This window comes from Moschus berezovskii, chromosome 4, assembly GCF_049115385.1.
Source record: "Moschus berezovskii isolate FMDL1 chromosome 4, NW_MosBer_1.0, whole genome shotgun sequence".
Classification (NCBI taxonomy): Eukaryota; Metazoa; Chordata; class Mammalia; order Artiodactyla; family Moschidae; genus Moschus; species Moschus berezovskii.
Window position 1 is genome coordinate 104,928,209 of NC_142463.1, and position 27,529 is coordinate 104,955,737.

Here is a 27,529-nt window from a genome sequence, read left to right on the forward strand (position 1 = left end):
CTTTGCTCACTCTGCCTCTTCCAGGATAATGCCCAGTTTAGTGTGGCTCTCTTGGTTGTGAGGACTAGAGACTTAGTGGAGCAGAGAGGTTTTGTAAATTACACATAATTCTCTTTATTCTCTGTATTCTCTTTATCTTTTACCCACCTATCAAAACAGCCTTGGGTGAGCTGTACCACCAAAGTGAGCTACTGGAACTGGTGGAAATATACCAGGTTGAGAACTGGAGAGACAGTCCACACTTTTTAATATGGCTCATCAGGCCTGGCATTGTCCTGCCCCTCTCATCCTTACATATGCCAAACACCTACACTTTGCCTCACCAGACTCAATGGATGTGAATTTGCGCAAATTCCAGGAGATAATCAAGGATAGGGAAGCCTGGCATGTGCAGTCCATGGGGTCACAAAGAGTCGGACATGACTTGGTGACTAAACACCACCACAGATTATACCCATCTGCTCGTGGCTGCCCTCCAGGCCTTGGCATTATTCCATTATTCTTTCCTTCCTTTCTTTGCATGCACTTATTTTCTTTCTAATCTGTCCCTCATAAACCTATTTATATACCTCCTGATTGCCTCTGTAGTATTCCTCAATCATGTATGCACTTCCATTATTACACATACTAGACTGTACTGTATTTTTGTTTGTTTTCCTTACTAAATTATGATATATATCCACACAAGCAGGCACAGAGCCTACAGATGGTGAGGCTTCAGCAAATATTGACCCGAGTTGAAGCTGACCATATAAGGTCCTGCCACAGATCTGCACTGTCACAAAGTATGCTTTTACCTGACCCTCCTGTGGATTTTTTTTAGCTCAGATACGTATTTCTTCTTTCATTGAGTATATAATGTTCTTTTCATGAAGAGACACAAGGAAAGAACAAACAAAGAAGGTCTTGTGGGCTAGGCTGTGGTCTAATTTGTATTTACTCTGGTGAAGGAAAACTGAAGGAGTATCAGTGATGGGAGAGCAGAGAAGGTCAGTGTACTGTTCTCCAAGGAGTGGGAGGAGCAAGGGATAATCCTGTGGTTAGCTCTGGAGATTGACTCCAGTAGTTAGACCAGGAAAGCTGTAAGATCCTGAAAAAAGATTCTCATACCTCCCAAGGCTCAGATGATGTTTTTTCTTTCTGTTAGGTGCTGCAGAGCTTCAAGATAATGGACTATAGCCTCCTAGTGTCAATCCATAACATAGATCATGCACAACGAGAGCCTTTAGGCAGTGAAGCACAATATTCAGCTGACACTCGCAGACCAGCCCCCCAAAAGGCTCTCTATTCCACAGCCATGGAATCTATCCAGGGCGAGGCTCGACGAGGTGGCACCATGGAGACCGATGACCAGTGAGTGGACTTGGGCACCAGGAAGGAGTGTGTAGGCTCAAAGCATTTTTTTCTGGAGAGGGATACACAGCTTCTGAGAAGGAGTAGTCTTTATTCAGCAGTGAAGTCAACATTAATACTTGCAGAACTATAGAGTGAGCAGTCCTAAGAATATAAAAGGAAGGGAAGATTCTTAAATTTGGGATTTGTAAACCTGGAAGGAGTGCCATTCAAAATTAAGAGACTCTTAAAAAATGTGGCTCAGAGTCTTAGATACATACCTGCAAATTGTAAGAACTTCATCAAAAACAGTTTATTACAGACTTTTTTTAATGGAAGGCGTCTTTGTTACATTCATGGATCAAAGAAGTAGTTACTGATATCGAATGTCTTTCAGGTGGTTTCACTTTAAAGTATTCTTTATCGTGATTCTCAAGAACTAGCTCAGCTAGTGAAGAATCGGCCTGCAATGCAGGAGACCCTGGTTTGATTCCTGGGTTGGGAAGATCACCTGGAGAAGGGGTAGGCTACCCACTCCAGTATTCTGTGGCTTCCCTACTGGCTCAGTTGGTAAAGAATTTGCCTGCAATGCGGGAAATCTGGTTTCGATCCCTGGATTGGGAAGATCCCCTGGAGAAGTGCAAGGCTACCCACTCCAATATTCTAGCCTTGAGAATTCCATGGACAGAGAAGCCTGGCAGGCTGCAGTTCGTGGGGTCACAGAGTCAGACAGGACTGAGCAACTTTCAATTTTTTTATGGAAGGCATCTTTGTTACATTCATGGACCAAAGAAGTGTAGTTACTAAAGTATCAAATGTCTTTTGGGTGGTTTCATTTAAAGTATTCTTTATCATGATTCTCAAGAAGAGTGTCTTAGTGGGCATAAATTAAAGTACTAGGGAGGAATTTGCTGGCAGTCCAGTGGTTAGGCCTCTGCTTTTCACTGTTGAGGGCCTGAGTTTGATTTCTGATCAGGGAACTAAAATCCCACAAGACACATAGCAGGGCTAAAAAAGAGAGAGTACTAAGAAAGTTTAGAGTTAATTGGGAAAGTATTCTTAAATTGCTGAGTAGGGGGTGATTTTTAGATTCTTTTTGGTGAAATTGGGGTGGGAGAGGCAGGCAGGCGAAATTTGGAGAGCAAGAAGTTATATATAATATATACTCCAAAGTGGTTGGGGGAAGGCTCTCACTCTTTGTTTATGGAAGATGGGACAGTTGTGTTTAGGTCTCAGCTACAGCTCTTGATTGGGTTTGAATTTAGCAGAAGCTCCTGCCTGCTAGTCAGAAGATGTTGTTACTCTTTCCTTCTTGTCTTCCCCAGTATGGGTGGCATCCCGGCCCGGAATAGTAAGGGGGAAAGGCTGCTGCTTTATATTGGGATCATTGACATTCTACAGTCTTACAGGTGAGAAACATATCAGTCCCAGGGTCAGAGTGGATATAGACTTATTCACCTTGCTCTTTTAGATGGGTTTGTCACCAAATTCTTCCTGAAGCAAGAACAGTAAGTTGCAGTCTGGCTGCTCGCCTCACTGGGTTTCAGATGGTGATTTATTTCCTTGGTTATGCCTGTCTCGACTTCCTTACCCACCATCTCGCAAATATAGCATACACCTTTGTGGAAAGCTGAGTCAGTCCTCAGAAGCAGCAGGGTGGAATACACCATCCTGCTGGCTCTTTGTGGAAAACCTGTGAGATGAGTCATACTCCTCATTGGGATACAGTTGGAAACACATTCCTCTTTTCCATGGAAGAAAAACAAAGGGATCACTGTTCTGTGAAAAGTATTAGCCTGTGGGACTAAAGCAGTGGATGGAAGTGAGGGAAGAGCTGGAAATGATAGACCCCAGTTTTGCTCCTGTAAGATTTCAGGCACTAGTGAGGACTGGACAATATTTGACCTCCCTCCAGGCTTGCCTGTCTGTCCCTACTGTTCCCCTTTTACAATAAATATTCTTGTCCCTGACTTGCCAGGATGTATTAAGTATCCGTTTCCAGTGAGAGGATGGTTGACTTACTCTAGAAACAGCTTTGATCTCCATGCTGAATAAGCAGTACCCTGTCTGTTCTTTGAAAAACTATAGCATAATAGTGGGAGTGCTTTCCTGGCTTCTGACTTTTCAAGTTTTTCTACTATGATTGCTCAAGTCTGTAAAATGCAGTCTATAAGGTCATTCATTTAATGTGAATTCATGATGTATACATTTTTCTTGACAGATTTATTAAGAAGTTGGAGCATTCTTGGAAAGCTCTGGTACATGATGGGGTGAGTAGCAGTCAGCTAGAGGCGCTCCTCTTTCTGTCTCTCCCACTTCTAATTTGCCCCCTCAGTTTCCTCTTATCTTATTTCACTTGTGGGTTTTACCTTTTTGCTAGGGTCTCAGCCTAGGGAAAAATGGCCCTTGGACTAGAGATTCTCTTGCTGGGCCTCCCCTTCTCTAACTCCAGCCGTCTTGTTTCCTCTGCAGGACACCGTATCAGTGCATCGCCCCAGCTTCTACGCTGAACGCTTCCAGCGTTTCATGTGCACTTCAGTGTTTAAGAAGATCCCCTGTAAGTGTCTTCTGCCAGATGACCCTCCAGTGGCTCTCTTCAGGAGGTGGGGGCAGGACTCCCCTGTCAGGGAACTGCCAAAGCCAGAGACTTCCCCTCCTCTCCCCACATCCCCTGAGAGCTGCTGCCCATCCTGACGTCAGTCACTCTGTCCCAGTCATTACCAAGTTGCTGCTTTTCCCCCTGGCAATGCCTGCATGTGTCGTGGAGGTGAGGGGCATTTCTGAGAAACTGGTGGGATTGTAAAAATACTTAATTGTGGGTGCAGGATCCATGCCACAGGCTGAGATAGGCAAAGCCAGACTTCTGTGGACAGAGATAGGCAAGAATATTACTGTATCCCCAAGGCCATGGAGTTCTCAGATTAGGATCAGAAGGTTGGAGAAGCATTTACTCATGTCTGCTTAGCAGGTATTAGTCAGCTAGAGGCTCTCTTTCTGTCTCTCTCACTTCTGATTTGCCCCTTTGGTTTCCTCTTATCTTAATTCATTTGTGGGTTTTACCTTTTTGCTAGGGTCTCAGCCTAGGGACGGGAGTTGGGAAGTGCCAATGTTCTTCTTTCCAAACCTCCTATGCTATTGCCACTGGCAAATTCCAGCTCCTTCCTATCTCCATCTCCTCATCATAGCCATTAGTGATCCCTCAGTGAGGCAAAGAGGACCTATGCATGCCAAACCGTTTTAACAAACATAGAATAATCTCTTCAGAGTCTTTTTAAAGTGATACATAAACAAGTGTAAAGTATCATCATGGTACTATGTGTGTCAAGTTCTACAAGGATATAGAGTGTCTGGTTTAACTGAAGGCTACTATTAAAGAAAAAGGAATTACGGATTAGGAGACATGTCATCCGGTGGAAGTAAAGCCATCAAGGTTGTAGGAGGGGAGAAATACGCATCCCCTTTCCTCTGGGTTCTCTGCTTTCTTTTCCAAAGTGACGCGAACTGAGATACCCCCTCCTCTAATAAGCAGTTCATAGAGGCTGTCTTTGTTGACATTAACCATTTTTCCTGCTTTGCAGAAGAACAACCTTGGGGTTTTGTTGGGGACACTAGCAAGTTGTATTTGACTTGGTGACTGTTTCTGAGGTAGGTGCTAAGTAGGCTTTCTCTTTCCCTTTTGAAGTGAAGTCCTCTCCTTCCAAAAAGTTTCGGTCTGGCTCATCTTTCTCTCGGCGAGCAGGCCCCAGCGGCAACTCCTGCATAACTTACCAGCCATCGGTCTCTGGGGAACACAAGGCACAAGTGACAACAAAGGCGGAAGTGGAGCCAGGTCAGCGCAGGGGTTGGAGTCTCCATGTGATGGGTGCTCCCTCCCTCCCTTCTGAGCCCTTATCTTTTTCTGCTTAGGACCTCTGTTCCCCATTCCTGTTCACGAAAAGCCAGGTTGCTACATATTTTTTCCTATGTTTCCCCCACCCCATTTTCTCTTCTTTCTGATTTATTGATTTTCTTCCTCTTTCTTTTTTCCAGGCGTCCACTTGGGTCGTCCTGATGTTTTACCTCAGACTCCACCTTTGGAGAAAATCAGTGAGGTCTCGACTATTCCTGACCCCTATTTCTCACCTGTAGTTGGAGAGACTTTGCAAACGCTAACTACAAGGTTGGTTCCTTGGCCTCTTTCTGTATGTAATCTTCTCATCTCTCTCTTCAGGTCTTTGAGAACTTCCATAATTCTGTTGGTTTGGTTTTTTTTATTCCCCAGATTTTATTGTCTTTTGCTGTCCACTATATTTTAGCACGTTCATCTTCCTAAGAGCTCATCTTTAGTGATTTGGAAAAGTGTATCAGCATCTCTATTTTTAGGGGGTGGTGGGAAACCCTTATGTACAAACTTTTCTGATATTCAGTCAGAATATCTTAATTAATGCTTCACTTCCTGATGACATAAGTGAGAATTCTTAGCTTAGGATTTAAGGCTGGGAGGATTCCTAAGCACTGAAGACAGTGAATAGTCAGCCTTTCAAAAGGATCCGTTATATGGATTGTGAGTTAGTTTTGTTTTTGGTGTATTGATCATCTGTTACATCATAATGTATTACCCCAAAACTTAGTGACTTAAAACAACAAACATATATCATGGTTTCTGTGAGTCAGAAATCCAGGTGCAGTGTAGCTGGGTTCTTGGCTCAGGGTTTTTCATGACATGATAGTCACGCATTGGCCAGGGCTAGGCTCATCTTAAGGCTCAACTGAGAGGTTTCACTTCACATTTATGTGCTCTTTGACAGGATTCAGTTTCTGGTGAGTTGCTGGACTGAGGGCCTTAGTTCCTTGCTGGCTGTTTTCTGGGGGCCTCCCTAAGTTCTTGGCCACATGAGTCTCTCCAGAGTTCAACTCAGAACATGGCAGCCGGCTTCACTTAGCGTAGGCAAGTGAGAATGCATGTACCTAAGCATGCATCGGGAAGTAGGGATCACTTTGGACCTGTGAAACTAATAAAAGAGACAGGCTGTCTTCTCCCCATACACCAGCATACCGTGATGAGACAAACAAGGGATAACTTTACACATTCCTGCACAAAACAGGGAGAACAGGAGGCACAGAGGAGCTTAAAATCCAGCAAATGCTGGAGTTTTCTTTTATCATGTCTCAAAGCATGAGAATAATTCATGACTTTGGCTTTACCTTTTGGACTCTTGGTTTTGCCTTCTGAGTCTTCATGAAAACTAGAATGTGCTTGCAACTGAGTCATTTTCTCAGCCTACTTGCCAGAATTTTGAGGATCCAGTGGTTTCTTCATTGTGTGCTATTTCTGTCTTTTTTTAGTTCCAGCAGGACAGTCTGTCTGTTGCTATAATGCCCTCAGATTTTGTGGGCTTCCTATGAATCTCATTGGGATTTACTGTTAGACCAAAGCCATACCCACAAATACCTTCTTGATAGCTGTATGCTTCTTAGAGATCCTGTTCAAGTTGAGAGGATCTGAGAGACATACCCTTAATCTTTTGAATGTCGTTTTGTATGACTGAACTCTGAGTTATTAACAGATATTTTATAGTCATACCCATGGCTTCATGTGTAGACCACATTTTCCTAGCAGTGCCTTAGATTTTATCCATTTCTTAATTTTAGCATTATTTGCTATCTAGAGAGGCTCAGAATTTTCAAAACCTTCAAGTCTTGGCTTCTTTTTGTTTCCTAGTCCTTCCCATCATTTTTCTCCTCTCATATTTTACTGTAAGCATTAAGAAGAAACCAGGTGGCACCTTCAGCACTTAGTTTAGAAATCTCCTTAGCTAGGTCACCCAGTTCATTAGGCACATATTCTGCTTTCCACATAAGTATAGATGACATTGTCACTACACTTTGTTCCACTACATTGCAAAGATCCCCTTTCATTCAGTTTCCAATAAGATTTTTCTCACTTCCCTTTAAGCCCTTACTGGCAAACCCCTTACAGTCCAGAATTCTTTAGGACACTTTTAAAACTTTCGCTGAAACTATCCTCAAAAGCTCATTTTTCTCTTCCAAAGCCACGTCTACATTTTAGATTTTTATTACAGCAGCACTTCATTTCCAGATACAAAAATCTGTATTACCTATTGTAGGATAAATTACCCCAAATTTTAGCAGCTAAAAACAACAAATATTGTTATCTCAGATTTTATGTGGCTTAAGAATCTGGGTATGACTTAGCTGGGTGCCTTTGGCTCAGTCTCTCAGGAGATTACCGTCAAGCTATTAGCCAGCAGTGTGGTCTCATCTGAAGGCTTGCCCGGAGGGAGGATCTACTTCCAAGCTTATGTGGTTGTTGGCTGGATTCAGTTTCTTGCAGGCTCTTGGGCTAAAGGTTCCTTGTTGGCTATTGGCTGGTGGTTATTCCCTCAGTTCCTTTTCACATGGTCCTCTCCATAATGCAGCTCACAGCATTGCAACAGCTTCCTCAGAGCAAACAAGTTGGAGAGCATGTGCCCAAGAGGAAGCTATATAGCCTAATCTCAGAGTTGATTTCCATCACCTGTGGTGCATTCTCTTCGCTAGAAGAGAGTCACTAAGTTCAGCCCACACTCAAGAGGAGAAAATGACACGATGGCATGACTGTCAGGTGGCAGTGATTGTTGAGTGCCTGCCCCGAAAGTAGTAGCAGAGGAGGGTGTTAAGGCAGTATTTTATAGAAGTCAAGAAACTGTTAAAAGAATGTGCTTCCAGATCTAGTAACTCTTTAGTCCCTTCTTTCTGAATTCTAAGTTGATTCCCAGTGAAATACAGAGAAGCAGTCTGAGATTTGACCTGAGAGTTCTTTTTCTCATTTATTTACTAAGTTTTCTTTCTGCCTCTGTGTTTTTCCCCATTCCTGTTAGTTCAACCGTCTTGGAAAAACATGAAGTTCCAGAGTCAGAGTTCGTCCATGTAAGTTTCTGGGATGTGGTGGAGGTGGCTGCTTTGAAAGTGTATAAACAGCTCCACTGATGCAGTAGAGCAAGGAAGCAGTTGTCAGGATTAGGGGGATTGGGTGCCCCCTTCCCCTAAATCTTACTTTAAAAATTTTTTGGTTTGGGGGGGGATTTTTTTTGTTTTGTTTTGGTACTGCGTTCTTAGAAGCTGAGACTGGACTAGAAGGAAACTTTTTCTAGGTTGAAATTAACTTGAATTCCTTTGCTGTCCCCTTATCTCATATTCCACATCCTTAACTTTATACCCTTTACCTTTTCAGTGAGCAAAAATCCTCAGAAGACTTGGAGCGAGACTCAACCACCTCTGTGATCCCAAGATGTCAGCCCTTGACCCAGCAATGCTGAGTTTTCTTTTACTTGGTCATCAAAAAAGGAGTGTAGTGGAAGCTAGGAGAGCCCTCCATCTCCCCCCAACCCCCCGCCTGAAGAAGAAGAACCTTTTCTCCATTCCCTTCCTTATGAATGGGCATTAGTGCTCGGACAGTTGAGGACAGCAGCATCCTCTCTACACCCAAGTTGGGTGAAACCAGTTTTCAACTCACCAGCCTTGGCTTCCACGACTGAACGATTTCAGATCTGCCTTCTTCCTGTTGGAAGTGGGGTTGCTGGACTTGGCAATTTTCTTCCCCCTCATCTACCTTTCATCAAGAGCTGGACTCTAATTTCCTCAGGAAAGACTGGCTGGTACATTATCCCTACCTTAACTCTTTCTCTGGAAGAAGACTCCTGTAATCTTCGTAAAGGTTTTTTTGGGGGGTTGTTTAATCTCCCAACCCTCTCCTTTTGTTTCCTTAAAAAAGGAAAAGGAAAATAGCACACAATTTCAAACCAGTTTTCAGATCAAAACTCCAGAAGTATTGGAGAGATGCCTATTCACGGGGTTCCCTCAGAAGAGCCCTGGCATTTGAGAAACAGAAGGTGGTGACTGCTATGCTAGGGGCAGCTCCTCTTTAACTCCTTCTCTCTTAATGAATTTCTTAAGGCTGAAGGAATGGAGAGAGTGGGACACGGGGTAGTCTTTACCCCTTTTGTTAAACAGTGGTGCAGTCTTGGGGCTCACAGGTCAGAACCTGTGCTAGGCAGAACCCTACTCACTGCCAGGCCATAATCATTATTACTGTTTTGCAATTTGAAATGTATTCTGCTTGTTTTTCTAAATATGAAGACTTATCAAATGAATTTTAGATTTCTTCTCCAAAGGAGATGTCTTCCTTGCTCTTCCACCTTTTCCTACAGTGTTCTGCTGTTAGTGGAGCTGAGATGGAGACAGGGATACCTGTCTGTTGAACAGGTAACTGTGAGGCTAGAGAATGTTCTCTTAAACGCATAGGGAGCCAGCAGATTCTTGCCTTAGTGCAGTCATGGCTGTGCCCCACGCCCTGCCGCCTCTTTTCACGCAGATAATGTGGAAATGGGGGCTGTGTAATCCCCCTTCGCCCTGTGATCACCATCTGATCCTCCTTCTGTCAGGGGAAGAAGGGGTCCTGGTGTGTCTGGCAGATTGTTGAATCCCTGTACTGTCCCCTCTCCATCCCATCCTGCCTTGATAGTAGCTTAGTCCACACCCTGAGTAACTGTCTATATTAGACACCCCCAGCCAGTTTCTGGCTGCCTGTCTTTGCTGCCATGTTCTTTTTTACAAGAAGGAAAGAAACAATTCTTGCTATTTTTTTTTTCATAATTTACTATTTATGATGTATTTAAGTGTTTTATTCAGGACAGAGTTCTGTCAGGGGTGGGAGGGAATATTTGAGGGAGGCTGGGTCTTAAGGACGGGAATGGGGAGTCAACATTTTTATGAAGTGTCACTATTTGCCTCTACTTTGTATTGTTCAGAAATGGCAAATACAATATAAAAGCGATAAGTATCTGGTTTTAATGCATTAAACTTTTGTCAGTTATTTAGACTTCCTGCTTCCTCTTGATTGTTTTTCATACACCATCTGCTCCACCCTTCTACCCCAGGCTGTTTTGTTCATATTGCCCAAAATGAATGCATCCTTCCCAGTTTTCCTCACGCCAGCTTTGGACTAACTCAGGCTGAGAGAAATGATTTCATTCATTACCTTCTGGCCACCTCCTCCATCTTAACAACTTAAACTTGACAAGGAAAAGCTGTGAATGACTAGAAAAGGAGTTAATGTAGGTCTGTTGCCTAGAGATTTGGGGATCCAAAGCTCAAAATTTTGCTTGGCTTTAGGAGGAAAGGAGAGGGACAGTGGGAGAAGCAAGATTTGTTGGCCTGAGGATTCTCTCCCTTTCCTTCCCTCAGCTTGGCCCCAGACTTTCTTGGAAAAGCATAGAGACTGCTTTCCTCAGCTATGTATTTTTCTGACTTCTGTGAGGTTGAGCTTATGATGTTCCTTTCCATACCACTATTCCGTACTTTGTTAAGGTCATTCTCCAAGTTATGCAGCAGCTAATGAGTAAGAACAGTCAATGCACTGGGCAGGTTAAGGTTAAAAGAAGTAATTGATCTTAAAGGGTTTACAGAGTCCAGAAGAGTACAACATACATGCACACAAAAAGAATCCATGAGATGTGATTTCTGAAAGAGTGGTACAGAGCATAAAATAGGACGAAAATTAGAAGCAGATTTCCCTGGTGGTCCAGTGGTTAAGAATCCCCCAGCCAAAGCAAGGGGATGAGTTCGATCCCTACTTCGTGAAGATTCCATATGCCAAGGGGCAACTAAGCCTGTGCTGTAGAGCCCACTCACTAGAACTAGAGAAAACCTGTGCGCAGCAGGGAAAACCCAGTACAATCAAAAATAAATACTTTCTTTTAAAGAAGGAAAATTATAGGTTACTGTGGGCCTGAAGTGTTGGGGAAAGTTTCACTTGGGCACAAGTGCCTAGAAGTTTGAGAATGGGCATGAGTGCTTGACAGTTGAGGACAGCAGCATTGTCTCTACTCCCAACAGAATGGTCTGTTGTAGAGAGCAAGGAAGAGACCATGGTGAAAGCAATGTGGAGGGAGGCCTGAGGGAGAATACTGGAATAAGTATAGGTGGAGGCAACCCTGGAAACCCTGGCTGCTAAGCTGAGGGAGGTTTAGTTTAAGCTGCAGTCATTGGGAAAGTAGAATGTTTTTGTCCATAAGTGGGACGTAAAAGAATTCCAAAGCCAATCTGATGACAGTTCTATCACAGCAGATAGAAAAAGTTGACAAGTTGGATGGATAATTTAGGTGAAGTAATGTGCATTTAGGATGATGGCAATACCAACGGGAGAGGAAGGAAGAGAATTGAGATTGTAATAAATTTTATGATAGAACAACTGGAATAAAGGAGGAATTGAGGATTCTCAAAGTTTTGAATTTTAAGTCAGAGCCTCAGTCCTCCTTTAAACTGGAGAAGAAGACTTTTTCCAAAATAGGAATTAAATCTGAACATATTTTAGGGGAAAAATGCTCCTGCTGCTGCTCTTAGCTTGTCACTCTTCAACATACTCGGGGCAACTGCTGGGTGTACTAGATACCCTCTGATGGTCAGAGGGTCCCTCTAGTGGTGAGCAGCAGCTACTACTTTACAGCTATACCCTGCCATCTATATTCACTTGCAAGTAGGGCCTATTCCAAAAATGAGGAAAATCAAACTATAGGATATATAACCTGGAAACCCTAGTCTAATGTTTTAAACATGTCAATCTCAGCTAGTCAAAAAAGTTATTTACCACAGTTGGAGTCTCATTCATTTAAACAAAGAGTTGCTAGTTAAAGTAGATTTCAGATTAAAGTGTTCATTCTTTAGCTTTTCAAAGACACAAAAATCAGTATCTTTTGTAAAATCATTTCTTAAAAGTTCATCAAAGGGACTTCCCTGGTGGTCTGGTGGCTAAGACTTTGCACTCCCAATGTAGGAGGCCCAGATTTGATTCCTGGTCAGGGAACTAGATCCCTCTTGCTGCAAAGAAGACTTAGTGCAGGCAAATAAATTTTTTTAAAGTTCATTAAAAAGCATCAGCTGTTTCCAATTTCTCCTCTCTTTTAGAATCTTTTTTTAATTTTATTATGGAAAATTTCAAGCTAAAAATATAGTGAATTGACATATATGCATCACCCAGCTTCAATACTTGTTGTCTGTAAATAAGGCCAATCTGTTTCACCTATACCTTCTACCCCACCCTTCCCTTCTCTCTCCACCTCCAAAGGATTATGTTAAATTCCACACAGGGATTCACCTGGACTTACATGGTGGTCCAGTTGCTAAGACTCTGCTCAGTGGAGGGGGCCTGGGTTCAGTTTCTGGTCGGGGAACTAGATCCCACATGCTGCAACTAAGACCTGGCACAGCCAAATAAATAAATACTGTCTTAAAAATCCAAGACAAAAGCAACTACACCCCAATAAAAAAAATCCCAAACTGATATCATTTCATGCATAAACACTTCAACATATAGGTCAAGAGCTAAAGGTACAATACAACAATATTATCATGCCTTTAAAAACTAATAATTCCTTAATAATATCCAGTGATCAAAGTTAGAAAACTTGTCTTAGAAATGAATTTTTACAAACAGCTTTTTGACCCCAATCTCTCTTGAACTCTAAGGTCACTGATGACCTTCATGTTGCTAAATATATCAGTCCTCATCATACTAGACAGGTCGGCAGCATCTGACAGTTTTATTACTCACTCCTAGAAATAAGTATTTTCTCCATTTAGCTTCTGGGATACCACGTGCTTTCTCCTGGTTGTCCTTACCAAGGTGCTGCTGCACTGCTCCATCTCCATCCTCTTTTCTGGTTCCTCTTCTCTCTAACCTCAAAATGTATGATTAAGTCCAGGGCTCAATCATAGGACCCCTTCTTTTAGTCTGCCTTCACTCTCAAAGTCCTAAAGGCCCTGTATCATTTGTCCAACTCCCCTGTCACCTCATGATTAACTAAAAACTCCCAAATTTCTATCTCTAGCCCAGATTTTTTTTCTGAACTGCAAACTCATATCTACCCACTTACTTGACATCTCCATTTAGGTGTCTAATAAGCATCTTCAACCTAATATATGTCCAAAATTGAATTGCTGGTTCCTGCCCCTCCTAGCCCATCTTCGGAAATAGTTGCTTAGAACCAACTCTAATAACCCCTTAACACCCCCTTTCCTTATATCCTCCATCAAATCCATTGGCAAATTTTTTAAGTTTTGTATCTTAGAATTTGGCAGGGGTGGGGGAGGGTGGTGGGTGGAGGTGGGCGAAGCCACATGTGACATCTTAGTTTCCTGACCCAGGGATGGAACCCATGACCTTTGCATTGGGCGCATGGAGTCTTAACCACTAGACTGCCAGGGAAATCCCTAAGTTTTATATCTTATGGCATATGCAAAATTCATCCATATGTCACTAGTTTCACGTCTTGTTACCACCACCCTACAGTAAGCCACCATCATGCCTGATCACTGAAATGGTCTCCTAACTGGTCTGTATCCTGTTCTTTCCCCCACAGTCTGTTCTCAATGCAGAAGCCAGAGTGATCTGTTAAAACACAGACCCTCTGCTGAAACTTTCCAACAGCTCCTATCTCAGAGTCCTTAAAATACTCTTTACGTACGTATGTGATCTGACCTTTCTTCTCCCTTTGTCTTTCTGGTCTCACTTCTTCACTCCCTCTACTCTAGTCTCTACTGACCTTCACGTTCTTAAATGCACTCTTGCCTTGGAGCATTTGCACTTTCTTTCCCCAGGTATCCTTCAGGTTTCTTTTCAATTGTAAGTCTTCCCTAACATCCTGTTTATATATAAACACACACCCACACATCCACCCTAGTTTCATCATTATTCAACATTGACTTATTGGTTTATTATCTGCCTTCCCCCACAGGAAGCAAGCTCCACAAAGGCAGACTTTATTTTGTTCCCTTCCAAGTGCCTAGAATAGTGTCTGACCCACAGGTAAATGAATTGTTTTTGCTTTTTTTCATATTAGAGCTCTTGTTTTACTGAACTCTGAACCTATCAGATTTCACCTCTCATGATCTCATCATCATTCTTGCAACTCACATATCTCTTCATTGAAAAGCTTCTGACATAGTTCTAACAGGACATCTGTATGAAGAGAGTATGAATTCTGCATTCTCCAGGTTGAATCAAATCCATCATATAGGACCTATTTACTAACTCATTTTTTTATGACCACTCTATTTTGTATTTGCAATATCTACAAGGACTTTTCAAAGTGTAATTAAAAACTGGTCACAATCTGTTAAGTATCTGACTAAAGCTGAGATGGTGACAGACAACCTCCCTGTATAGACATCATGAATCCCAAAACAGTATTAATTCACTTCCTATTCACTTCCTTTAGTTTGGGCTGAGTGTTTATCTACTTATACATTTTAGAAGAATACTAATTTATAATAATTCCTGATGTTCAAATTGTCTTTAGAGTTGCATGATCCTGATTAATTCAGAACATTTTTTGTTGTTGAATCTTATATTTTATGAGATATTTTGGATTTGACTTCACCAATTTGTGTTGATTTCTATTTGTACAATATATATATAGCTGGACTTTTAGGTAGCTCAGCTCGTAAAGAATCCACCTGCAATTCAGGAGACCCTGGTTTCTATTTGTATCATATTTATATAGCTACACATGCTTTCTTTTATTACTATTGCCTGATATATTGTTTTTTCCTTTCCTTTTATTTTTTACCTTTTGTTAGTTTGGTATGTCCTACATTCATATTTTGTTTATATTTGAACTTTTCACTAATGATTTTTCTATGCTTTATTTTTCTTCCTTGTCCTGTCTATGATTATAGTAAGAGATTTTTTTTCCTTAGTCATACAGAGATTTTGCTTCTATACCTTTGCTGCTGCTGCTGCTAAGTCACTTCAGTCGTGTCTGACTCTGTGTGACCCCATAGATGGCAGCCCACCAGACTCCCCCGTCCCTGGGATTCTCCAGGCAAGAACACTGGAGTGGGTTGCCATTTCCTTCTCCAATGCGTGAAAGTGAAAAGTGAAAGTGAAGTCGCTCAGTCGTGTCCGACCCTCAGTGACCCCAAGGACTGCAGCCTTTCAGGCTCCTCTGTCCATGGGATTTTCCAGGCAAGAGTACTGGAGTGGGGTGCCATTGCCTTCTCCGCCTATACCTTTAATGGTCACCAATAACTTTTGAACATATCCATTAAAACTTTATCAATACCTATGTAATGTCTTCAACACGTTTGCAATCTCCATCTACCATCTCTGTAGTCATGTCTGGGTCCCTTGCTCCTTCCCCCACTTCCTCCAAAATAGACACCTGGAATTTCCAGTTTTTCTTTGGAGTGTGTGTATAGGTCAGCCAAGGCATTTATTTATTTATAGCCAAGCCAAGGCATGCAGGATCTTAGTTCCCAGACCAAGGAACAAACCGGTGCCCTCTGCAGTGGAAGGGCAGAGTCCTAACCATTGAACTGTCAGGGAATTTCCAGCCAAGGCATTTCTAATTTAAATAATTTTATTTTTATTTTTTGGCCACACCATGATAGATGTGGGATCTTTGTTACCATGATAGATGTGGGATCTTTGTTACCATGATAGATGTGGGATCTTTGTTACCTCACCAGGGATTGAGCCCACAGCCCCTCCACTGAAAGTGCAGAGTCTTAATCACTGTACCACTAGGGAAATCCGCTAAGACATTTAAAACTGTAACTCTTTTTTTTTGGGCTGCACTGGGTCGTAGTTGTGGCATGTGGGATCTAGTTCCCTGACCAGGGATTGAACCTGGGGCCCCCTGCACTGGGAGCGCAGAGTCTTAGCCACTAGACTGCCAGGGAAGTCCTTAAAATGTGATTCTTGATTAAAAAGCGAAAATGATTGACTAGGTGTCTCCCATTCTTTGGGAGATTAGTTAAAATTATTGATTCATCAAACTTTTTTCTGCCTTCCTACCATATGTCAGGCTTTGTAGTGGACTTAGGGATAGCAGAGACTGACACCTTTCTTGCCCTTAATGGGGACTTCCCTGGTGTCTCAGACGGTAAAGAACCTGCCTGCCATGCAGGAAATCGGTCCAGTCCCTGGGTTGGGGAAGATCCCCTGCAGAAGGAAATGGCCACCCACTCCAGTATTCTTGCCTGGAGAATTCCAAGGACAGAGAAGCCTGGCGGGCTACAATCCATGGGGTCGCAAAGAGTGGGACACGACTGAGCGACTAACTTTCACTTTCTTTTGCCCTTAATGGAATGGGACAGATACACAAACAAATGCAATTCAGAGGTATAAGTGCCTAGTAGTTTGATGAACAAAGTGCCATGAGGAACCGGGGGAGCTGGAAAGTCAGTAGTCAATAGTCATCCCACCACTTTTTAAAAACGATGATGCTGGAATAGACATAGCCTCACTACTTGCAGAAGTTCCTTCACTTTTTCTCTTAGATCTTCTCGGCAAGGAACGCCACCAGAAAACCTGAATGACAGGGCAGGTGGAGGTGTGGCCCTCTTTTTTGTGTTACTTGGCCCCTCCCTCCACCCCAAACAGCTCCCACATTTTTTTTTCTGGCGGCGCCTACAACTCCCAGAAAGCAACACGGGGATGAAGGCGGAACCAGCTGGCCCAACCGAGATCAGTGATTGGCGAGGGGCGCTGGGCCAATTGGAGGAGTTGTTGTTAGGTGGTCTGGGAGAACCGGTCGGGGAGGGAGGAAGGAGGCACGATGGTGTTGGAAAGCACTATGGTTTGGTGAGGAGCCACCTCGGGCCCCCTTGGGGAGCGGGACTGGGTCGGGGGCGCCTGTAGTTCGGAGGCCGGGCGGGCCTGGGGTGGGGGAGGGGGCCTGGTGGAAGAGATGAGGCCTTGGGCCGGGAGCTCTGAAAGGAGCTCCAGCGACTCCCTGAGTCATCCCGGGGCCCCAGAGGTAGTTCCCGACGGACGGGCCCGTGGTACCCACCTTAACCCTCAATCCGCGGACAGTCATTGACCTGCCCTGCTATTTTTCTCCATTACAGCGTCGTCTTCCCTGGACCAGCCTACATCTGGCTTTAGCTAGAGTCCTGCTTCTCGGACTCACCATGATAGTCTTCTGCCTTCCTCTCTTCTTTTCAAAATGATGGGTGTTAGTTAGGAAGAGAGTTTGAGATCCCTTCCTCGCCCCATTCACTTGTCGCTGACTCCTTTGCTTTTCCCGGTGTTACCGTCAAAGGCACTGGAAGAGTACTTTATAAGTGTTTGTGCCTTAGTCGCTAAGTCGTGTCGGACTCTTGGCGAGTCCATGGACTGTAGCCCGCTAGGCTTCTCTGTCCCTGGGATTTTCCAGGCAAGAATCCTGGAGTGGTTTGCCATTTCCTTCTCCGTAGGATCTTCCCGACCCTGGGATTGAATGCGGATCTCCTGTACTGCAGGCAGATTCTTTACCGACGAAGTTACCTTCTAAATGTTAGGCATTTAATTTGCTTCGTCTCACTTAAGCCTCACAATACTCCCTCCCTTTTACAGATGAGGATACCGCGTCTCAGCAGTTTTAAATGACTTACACAAAGTCACACAGCCGATTAAGTGGTGGAGCCTAGATTTAAACCCAGGATTATCTGACTCAAAGACGCTTCGGCTCTTATCCAGTGAGCTCTCTGTCCTCATCAGTCTCAGACTTGGCTGAATAGCTGTTAGGAAGTGAGGACCACACTTTTGCAAGGTTTCAAGAGTTTCTTCTAAGTGTGAACCTAGAATGAAAACAGAATAGTTCACAAACACACACAAATCTCCAATTGCACAGAACAGACACCTAAGGGTTTTCTGTTTGCTGGGTAGATACTGTTGCCTGATAACACATTGGATGCCCAGTAAAATTTGAATTTCAGATAAACAGTTATTATTAATGTCAAAATGGGTGTATGTATGTCCCACATATTGCATGGGACATACTTTCACTAGAAAGTTACTGTTGCTTGTCTAAAATTCAGATTTAACTGGGAATCCTATATTTTATCTTATTTATTTATTTTTGACCGTGTCGGGCCTTCATTGCTTTTGCCTGGGCTTTCTATCGTTGCTGGGAGCCGGGGCTGCTGTTGTGTTGAGGGTTTGTGGAACACAGGCTCTCGGCGCCGGAGCTGCTATGTAGCAGGTGGGATCTTTCCAGACCAGGGATCGAAGCCATGTCCTCTGCATTGGCAGGAAAACTCTTTACCACTGTGTCACCAGGGAATTCTGGGAGCCCTGTATTTTCATTTGCTGAATATGGCAGCCTCTGGGAGAAAGTAAAGAGTAGAAAGAGGACAGGATTTGGAATCCAAAAACCTGTGTTTTGGGTACTTTCCAGCTGCATGTTCATCTCTTAGTTGCCATGATGCTTAAGGAGTCCTCAGGAAAGAATTTAAGAGGGTCCTTGAAGGGACTTAGACAAATGTTAAGGAGAGGCCATTACATGTAAGGAGAAGGGCATAAGGAAAGCTGCTGAAGTGTACATTCTCAAGGCTTGTTTAGGGAGTAGAAAATGGACTAGCGTGACTTCATTATTAGGTTGTTGGTTGAAGGTGGTTCCCTTTTTTGGAGAAAGGGGGATGCAGCCAGGTAGAAGAGCTCAGATGTCAGGTTGAGGAGGTTGAATTCTGCCCTTTACCCTTCAATAGAGGACTACTGAAAATGTTCTGAGGTGGGTGGAGCCAGAGCTATATACCAAATGGGATTTAAGAATGCTGATCTGGCTTGAGGTATAGGAGGAAAGATTAGGTCCAGAGTGTTGCATTGGCACTCTGTTGTAACAGTCCAGCCACAGAATAGTAGTGAAAGCCACTCCTTTTCTCATGCTTTGCTGTCACTCAGAATTCTCTGGAGGAGCTTATTAAAAAATTGTGTGTATTTGACTCTGCTTGGTCTGGTGGCTCAGAAACCAAGCCTTGGGAAGCTTAGGCATCTGTATTCTTTTTTTTTTTTAGATGAAAACTTTATGGAATAGCTGGATAATTTTGTCAGCCCTTATTTTGATATTTATTTTTATTGGGAAAAATTACTTACTATTGAGCAAAAGTAGTCCCAGGAGATGCATGTATTATCCTGTTCGTATAAAGTTCGATGTTGGGAAAACCAGACTGCATTTTTCAGGGATGCACATGTAGGTGTACAGGCATCTGTGTTTTTCACACTCCCAGCGCTGTCACTCTCTAAGCGGTTCTGATGCTCTCATGACAGTGAGGACTGCTGTCGTGTTCTGCACAGCAGGTTCTCTCTCCCTCTCAAGCCACCCCTCCACACCCCTGGTCTTCCTCTGACATCTTCCAGCCTTCATCCATCTGCTGGTTTTGCCCACAGCCTTTGTACTTAGCAGCTATTCCAGCTGGATGATCCTCAAAGCTTCCATTGTTTCATATATTTAGCCACCACTGTATTTGAAGCTAGGAAGGCAGTTATTTCCCTGTTGCCAGAGTAATTGGAAACAGTGTATCAGGGAAAAAAGAATATAGCATGGTCAGTAAAGTCTGCCCTTGACCTCCTTTATATAGATTGAGTTTCCTCTATAAGAACTAGTCTGTGTATCATGCTTACTGTGAGGCATTGTGCTAAGTACTTTCCATGAGTTTAATCCTCATAGCCAGCACTATCCAGGTAGGTATAATAAAACCCATTTTACAGATGAGGTAACTGGATGTTAGAGAAATTCAGTAACTTCCGTAGGATCATAGAACTAGTAAGTAGCAGAGTAGGGATTTGAACCTGCCTGAACACTACCCTTCCAACCCTTTCTACTTATCTTCCAGTAGCTTCTTAATTACCTTTCATTTGGTTTGTGTTTATTGCCTGGTGAAGGAAAAATTGCCTCCAAGCCCGTTTAGCTTGGCAGTAGAGATGAGCTGTTTCTGACTGTACTGCTTTCTTTCAGTGTTTTGAGGGACCTCAGTTCGTCAAGAATTGATTCTCTTCTTTGGTATAGATAGCTTTTTGACTTCCCTGCCTTCTTTTGGTCTCCAGGAACCTGGCACTTGTATTTCATGTTATTTGGATTCTTACAGATTGTGAAAAACTACAGGGATAGAATACGTGAGACCCCCAGATCTATGAAACCTCATTTTTGCAGTTCAGTCCAGCTGTCAAAGCTGTTGAACATTTAACCAGATAATTTAGATTGTACTTTCCTGCACTCAGTGCTGCCAAGTGTGTGTTAGCTCATAAATATTTTTCAGTTGCCCTGTCGATTTCCTGCCTTGGAATACTCCTATTTTAATAGCAGATAGCATGTTTCTCCACGACCATGATTGATAACACTTAAGGCACCTTATAAAAAGGTGGACATGGTACATTAGTAGATCACAACCTCGGATACTTATACAATCACTTGTGGAGATTTAAAAAGGTGTTTCACCTTTGGTTATTCTGAGTCAGTAAGTCTAGAGGAGGGCTTGGTCATGTGTGTATTAAAAAAAGTTGCTGGTGATCCTCTGTTCCACAAAGACTGAGAGCCACTGCCATACACCATGGCACCCCTCATGGGAGAGTGTTTGGGGGTAGGGGGTTGGTTCCTGGAACTGGAGGGAATGTCCCAGGCAGGTCTCACAGTGTGGCGTGTCTCTCCTGCTTCACCCCTAACCTGGCAGCGTGGACAACAGTGAGTACATGCGGAATGGGGACTTCTTACCCACCCGGCTACAGGCCCAGCAGGATGCTGTCAACATCGTCTGCCACTCCAAGACCCGCAGCAACCCTGAGAACAACGTGGGCCTCATCACGCTGGCCAAGTAGGCGGAGCAGAGAGGGAGGTGTGGGGAGGGCGGGGCGAAAATTGCCTAGATTCCATGAGGCTGCTTTTGCCCATCACCTTCCTAGACTACCTTCTTCACTGCTCCATATAAATATAAGCAGCAACTTGTTTTTAAAAAAATTAATATTAACCTGAATTTAATACAGTTGTGAAGCTTAATTTCCTGGGATAAAATTTCACAGTGTATTTTATTTTTTCTATTTTTAATTTTTCGGTTGTCCTGGTTCTTTGTTGCTGCATGCAGGTTCTCTCTAGCTGGGGGCTACTCTCCAGTTGCGGTGCTTGGGCTTCTTATTAAGCCCAAGCCCCTTGCCGTGGAGCACAGGCTGTAGGCACACGGGCTCAGTCGTTGCGGCGCACAGGTCTAGCTGCTTTGAGGCATGTGCAATCGTCCTGGACCAGGAATGGAACCTGTGTCCCCTGCTCTGGCAAGTGGACTGTCAGCCACTGTGCCACCAGGGCAGTCCTCACTGTATTTTAAAGACAATAAAAAGTGATTTGGGGTCAGCTTCCCAGGGCATATGTCACACATCGTGTTACCCCCAAAGTAATTTGTTTTGGGAACTGATAATCCTCAAATGAGTGACTGCCCATGCCAGCATTCATGTTATTAGCTAGAAAATGAGGCTAAAAATGAAGGATGGGAGGGAGAAGAAGGCTCATCCAGCTATTGTAGAGAATTCTCAGGTCCCTGAGAGGAAGATGGCATGAGTGAGGTTGGGAGAAATACTGGAAGAGGCCAAGCTTCCCTCAGAATCACCCCCTTCTTCTTTTCTGTGTTTCATATCCACACATTAGAGATTTTTCTCTAGTTTTCTCCAGTTATTCTCTATTATAAATCTGTTATAAATTTGATAATGTGTATATCATAAAATGATCACCACAGTAAGTTTAATATCCATGTCTCACGTAGTTAAAAGTTTTTTCCTTGTGATGAGAACTTGGAAGATCTAGTCTCTAAACAGTAGATATTTGTTTAGGAAAAATAGAGATAACAGTTATCATCAAGGTCTCTAAAGAAAAGATTAGTCGGACACAGTTCGGAGGCAGTTGTCCTGCCCTGAACTCACAGAAAGGCTTCTTCCCCCATTCCAGTGACTGTGAGGTGCTGACCACACTTACCCCAGACACTGGCCGCATCCTGTCTAAGCTGCACACTGTCCAGCCCAAGGGCAAGATCACCTTCTGCACCGGCATCCGCGTGGCCCACGTGAGTCCTGCTGGGCCCTCTGTGGTCCTGCTTGCTCTGGCATTCTGCTCCAACCCTTCCTCATTTCCCCAGACTCCTGGAGTGAGAACCTGCAGCAGGGAAGAGCGATGCTGTGGAGACAGGAGTGGGAAGGATACGGGGTGCTCCGTGCAGAGCGTGAAGGGGACATCCCTAGATGGAGAGCTCACCCCTCTTCCTTATCCACAGAGAGGCACAGAGAGAAGGGAGGAGCAGGGGGTTTAGGTCTGGTGTGAGTGTGATGATGGGCGCAAAGCATATGGAAGCCGTAAGAAGTAGAGTGATAGGAGAGAGCTCGGGGGTTCCTGTGGCTGACTGCAAGAACGTCCTCTTCCTTTTCAAGCTGGCCCTGAAGCACCGGCAGGGCAAGAATCACAAGATGCGCATCATTGCCTTTGTGGGCAGCCCTGTGGAGGACAATGAGAAGGATGTGAGTCCAAGTGACAGCGGGGGAGTTTGGGCGCCACATGTTTGGGAGGGGGCTTCTGTTGGCTCTTGGGAGAGTCAGGAAGAAGCATTGGGTCCATCAATTTAGGGAAAGGAGGTTGTGCAGAATTCAGTGTTTCTGTCGGGGGGTCTTGGAGAGGTCCACCCTCGCCTGTATGCTGGGATGTGTGTCACCTTCCCTCATAGTATGGAACAAACGTCCTCATTTCTCTCCCCTTCTTCCTAGCTGGTGAAACTGGCTAAACGCCTCAAGAAGGAGAAAGTGAATGTTGACATTATCAATTTTGGGGAAGAGGTGAGTAAGGGAAAGTAAATGTTGACATTATCAGTTTGGGGGAAGAGGTGAGTGAGGACCGGTTGGAGGCCAGTGACTGCTTTGATCGTAAATAGAGAACGGTCCTTCCCGAGAGGCGTGTCTGCATGGGGTGAGGAGCTGCTGCAGGCGGGCGCCGCGCAGAGCGTGGGGCGGGGCGGGAAGCAGAGCCGCTGTGTGCTCCTCTTGCAGGAGGTGAACACAGAAAAGCTGGCGGCCTTTGTGAACACCCTGAACGGCAAAGACGGAGCCGGCTCTCACCTGGTGACAGTGCCTCCCGGGCCCAGCTTGGCCGATGCCCTCATCAGCTCGCCCATTCTGGCTGGGGAAGGGGGCGCCATGCTGGGTCTTGGTGCCAGTGACTTTGAATTTGGAGTGGATCCCAGCGCTGATCCTGAGCTGGCCCTGGTGAGCAAACATTGACCTCCAGGAGAGCCCAGGTGTCCTTCTTGATCCTTCTCACACAGCATCTAGCTTCTCTAGGGCTCGACAGTCCTAGGACCTTGCTTGTTTTCCCAGACCCGCTCTCAGTCCCTCTTCCCCATAATTCTGTCTGGTCTCAGGGGCACCACTGTCAGACTCTCCTCTTCGCTTCTCCCCACGAAACCCCAGGTTTCCCCCAAGCCCGTCCTTTGTCGCTGTGTCATCGGTCATCTCTCTAGCCGTTTCCCCCGGGTGTAAACCGAAGCTGCCCCTTTACAGTGCGTCCCCACCCCTCGGCTGCCTTCCCCAGCGCCCCAGGGGCTGAGGGCCGGCGAATGTCTGACTGTCCTCACCCTTGGCCAGGCCCTGCGTGTTTCTATGGAAGAGCAGCGGCAGCGGCAAGAGGAAGAGGCACGGCGGGCAGCTGCCGCCTCTGCCGCTGAGGCTGGGATTGCCACGACCGGGACTGAAGGTGAAAGAGGTGGAATCTGAAGTCCCAGGGCTGCAGGGTGCTCTGTGGAGGGCTGCTGTAGATGGGGCTGGGGTTCTGGCGGTGTGGAAACACGTGGGCTTGGGGGTGGGCACAGTTTCACCCTGCCGCTGTCTTCCTTTTCCTAGACTCGGACGATGCCCTGTTGAAGATGACCATCAGCCAGCAGGAGTTTGGCCGCGCTGGGCTCCCTGACCTAAGCAGTATGACTGAGGAAGAGCAGATTGCGTACGCCATGCAGATGTCCCTCCAGGGTGCAGGTGAGCCAGGGCCTCGGTGGGCATGTGGGGCAGACACTGCGGGGAGAAATGGAACTGAACAAACTGACCTTTCTTCTGCAGAGTTTGGCCAGGCAGAGTCAGCTGACATGGATGCCAGTTCAGCCATGGACACATCTGAGCCCACCAAGGTGAGGGCCAGCGGTGACTCCATGCTGCCATCAGCCTTAAAACCCCCTGTGTTGAGATCCTCAGCCTGCTAGGGCTAGAACCGTTCCTCCCTCAGGGATTCATAGATGAGCTCTTTCTAGAGCAGAAGGAAAGAAACCCTTGGAGGTAATGTTTCTTGTGGGTAAACCTTGCTAAGGAGAATGTGGCCAGAGTTGGAGAAATGTCGTTAAGTATTCTGTAATTTCCCTTCCTTGCTGGTGGGAGCAGTCTGGACAATTCCAGTGATCCCATCTTCCAGGAGGGTGCAAAGAAGGTCCAGGAAAACAAAAGTGGGGAGTGGGTGTCTAATAGCAGGAAACCTAAAGGTCATGGCATCTGTTTTTATCCTTGGAGCTCAAAAAGCAATGTTCTCAGGCTTCTCCTCTAATTGGTCGGTAATTTAATGTTTGGGGGACTTCTCTGGCGGTCCAGTGGTTAGGACTTAGTGCTTTTACTACTGAAGGCCCGGGGTTCAATCCCTGGTCCGTGAACTAAGATCTGGAAAGCCATGCCTATGCAACAACAACAACAAAAATAGAATAAAATAAGTGTTTTAAGTTCATACTATGCATGTGCTTAATTGCTCAGTTGTGTCTGACTGTGACGTCGTAGACTGTAGCCCGCCAGGCTCCTGTGTCCATGGGGATTCTCCAGGCAAGAATACTGGAGTGGGTTGCCTTTTCCTACTCCAGCATACTGTGTATAGGCACTGGGTATTTTCCTAAACCCTCCTTCCTGTCCTTGGCCAGAGGTGCCCCCCGCCCCAGTCAAGTGGGGAGAGGGGCTCATATGGTGGTGCGCTCCCATCTTTCACACGGGCTTGATCTACAGCCAGCCCTCCTCACCGGCCTGACACTGCCCCCTTTTCAGGAGGAGGATGATTATGACGTGATGCAGGACCCCGAATTCCTCCAGAGTGTCTTGGAGAACCTTCCAGGCGTGGACCCCAACAACGAGGCCATTCGAAATGCTATGGGCTCCCTGGCCTCCCAGGCCACCAAGGACGGCAAGAAGGACAAAAAGGAGGAGGAGAAGAAGTGAGACTGGAGGGGAGGGAGGCGGGCCGCTCCGGGGCCCGGGCGGGGCGGGCTGGGGTTAGGGGTGATGTCTATAACCACTGCAGCCTCAATAAAGCTTGGCAACTTGTTTTTTGCTTTTTTGCTTCAAACACTGGTAACTACCTGTGCCCATTCCGCTTCCTCCTATCTCCACCCAGGACAGTCCTTCCTTAGGAAGAACTTTACTGAAAGCCAATTGTGTGAGGCACTGGGGCCCCAGAGAAGGGAAGCCAGTACTGGCCATTGAGGATTCAGCATCTAGGGAAGGGCCAGCCTGCAAATGAGCGGTTACCCGCGTCTAACAAGTGCCCAAAGAGAGGCCTGAACAAGACACTGTGGAGGTGAGGAGAGAGGGCCAGAGCCTTGTAGCCTCTGGGAAGGTTCCCGAAGGCCACGTTTGAGCCTCATTTAATGGGGCCAGAAGTTCCTCAGCCAGCAAACGTGGTGATGTTTCCATTCAGTGGGGATAGCACATGCTGATGGCGTGGAGGCATTTTGTCACTTAAAGACTAGTTGGGCTGGCAAGCAGCAGGAGACAGGTGGAAAAGTCAGAATACCACATATCAGGGATCTTGGAGACCTTTCACAAGGTGGAAGTCTGTGAAGGAGAAACATGATTCATCTTGTTGGAGCACCAAATTTAGAGGCAGGTTTTTGTGGGGCATGAAATAGAGTGCACAATTCGTATAATCTTTCCCTTTATTACTATTATGTTTGAAGAGGTAAATCATATTTTACACATAAAATACTTAACCTGTATATAAAGTGAGATGTAAAGAAATTAACATATCTGAAACTGCTCAATAAGCTAGAATGTTACTAATACCTTGTTAAATACCTAGCCTTCTTGAACCCACTTCTTCACATCCTTCTCAGAACTTTTATCTTGAATCTCACATTTTTTTCCCTTCATGTCTTCTCATATACATAAAGATTCCTGACAAGACTGTTTAATGTGTTTGAGCTTTATAAAAAATAGTTTTAGGGCATTCCCTAGCAGGCGGTCCAGTGGTTAGGACTTGGTTCTTTCACTGCTAGAGCCTGGGTTCAATCCCTAGTCAGGGAACTAAGATGCCACAAGCTGCGTGGCGAGGCCCTCCCCAAAAAAAGTCCTATACTCTGAGACTTGCAGGACATTGTTTTTAACAAACATTCTGTTTCTTAGGTTCTTTAAAGTTGCTGCACTTAGTGGCTGCTTATTCATTTTTCATGGACGTGTATGTATTCTGGGAATGTTCTACAATCTCACCATTTTCCTGTAGATGGATCTGGCATTGCCTCTAGTTATTTTTCTAGTATCAACAGGATCTCGGTGTTTTTTATACATATCTCCTGATGCACCCATACAGGAATTTCTTAAGGATACTTTACAGGATAATGATGAATTGTTTTTCAAAGTGGTTGTATGGATTTGCACTCTTTCCTGCAGTCTAAGAATTCCTATTGAACTCATCCTTAATTTCTGCCAGTCCAGTGAGGATAAAATGATAACTCATTGTGATCTTAATTTGTGTTTCTCTAATTACTAATGAGGTTAATTATCCTTTAATTTTTTAAAAACAGGTCTTTGTATTTCCGTTTGAAATGTTTCTTCACACTTTTTGTTCCTTTTTCTCTTGAGTTCATTTTTTTGGTGGGCTGGGTCTCCGTTGCGATGCAGGGCCTTTCTCTGGCTGCGGTGTGCAGGCTGCTCCCGGCAGTGGCTTCTCGTTGCAGAGCACAGAATGTAGGCATGAGGGTTTCAGTAGCTGTGGTGCAGAGGCTTTAGTTGCCCTGCAGCATGTGGAATCTTCCTGGACCAAGGGCTGAACCCATGTCCCTTGCATTGGCAGGCAGATTCTTATCCACTGTGCCACCAGGGAAGTCCTTGAGTTACCTTTGTATTGATGTTTTATAGAAGTTCTTTATTCTTAGTATTAAATCATTATTGGTTATATATTGTTATAAGTATGTCAAATTTATGACTCGTCTTTTCACTTTTGTTTTTGGCACATAGTGTGTGCTTAAGGGAACTTAGTTCCTCAACCAGGGATTGAATCTAGGCCCTGGGAGTGAAAGCACTGATCCTAACCACTGGACCACCAGGGAATTCCTTTTCATTTTTTAAAAGGTACCCTTTAGTGACCAAAATTTAATGTCAGATTTCTTAACCTTTTCTTTCAAAGTTAGTGTTTCT

At 44.8% G+C, this 27,529-nt stretch overlaps 2 protein-coding genes across 3 annotated transcripts in view; both read left to right on the forward strand.

Moving 5' to 3' along the window:
• PIP5K1A (phosphatidylinositol-4-phosphate 5-kinase type 1 alpha) overlaps positions 1-10,192 on the forward strand; it is a 41,245-nt gene extending 31,053 nt beyond the window's left edge. The window contains 9 exon segments of the mRNA XM_088835754.1: positions 1,148-1,353; positions 2,658-2,741; positions 3,554-3,602; positions 3,805-3,889; positions 5,015-5,161; positions 5,362-5,491; positions 8,193-8,276; positions 8,278-8,318; positions 8,534-10,192. Of these exon segments, the coding sequence (XP_088691880.1) occupies positions 1,148-1,353; positions 2,658-2,741; positions 3,554-3,602; positions 3,805-3,889; positions 5,015-5,161; positions 5,362-5,491; positions 8,193-8,276; positions 8,278-8,318; positions 8,534-8,595 (888 nt within the window). The 3' untranslated portion in view covers positions 8,596-10,192.
• A 6,641-nt stretch (positions 10,193-16,833) lies between these two features.
• On the forward strand, positions 16,834-25,371 carry PSMD4 (proteasome 26S subunit ubiquitin receptor, non-ATPase 4). Of its 2 annotated transcripts, none has more exons than XM_088835755.1 (10): positions 16,834-16,957; positions 20,803-20,943; positions 22,062-22,176; positions 22,538-22,624; positions 22,868-22,936; positions 23,147-23,362; positions 23,741-23,858; positions 23,996-24,127; positions 24,209-24,276; positions 25,166-25,371. In XM_088835755.1, exons 1-10 carry the CDS (start codon positions 16,932-16,934, stop codon positions 25,334-25,336), a joined length of 1,143 nt encoding a protein of 380 aa, XP_088691881.1. In that variant the 5' UTR covers positions 16,834-16,931; the 3' UTR covers positions 25,337-25,371. The 2 variants fall into 2 exon arrangements, with proteins under 2 accessions (XP_088691881.1, XP_088691882.1); XM_088835756.1 differs by having other exon boundaries at positions 23,741-23,849.
• The last annotated feature ends 2,158 nt before the right edge of the window (positions 25,372-27,529 follow it).

Coding starts and splice junctions, on each gene's coding strand:
- PSMD4 (XM_088835755.1), top strand. CDS start 16,932: ATGGTGTTGGAAAGCACTATGGTTTG. Junction 22,177..22,537: donor CCGGCATCCGCGTGGCCCAC/GTGAGTCCTGCT, acceptor TTCCTTTTCAAG/CTGGCCCTGAAGCACCGGCA. Junction 24,277..25,165: donor ACACATCTGAGCCCACCAAG/GTGAGGGCCAGC, acceptor CCCCCTTTTCAG/GAGGAGGATGATTATGACGT.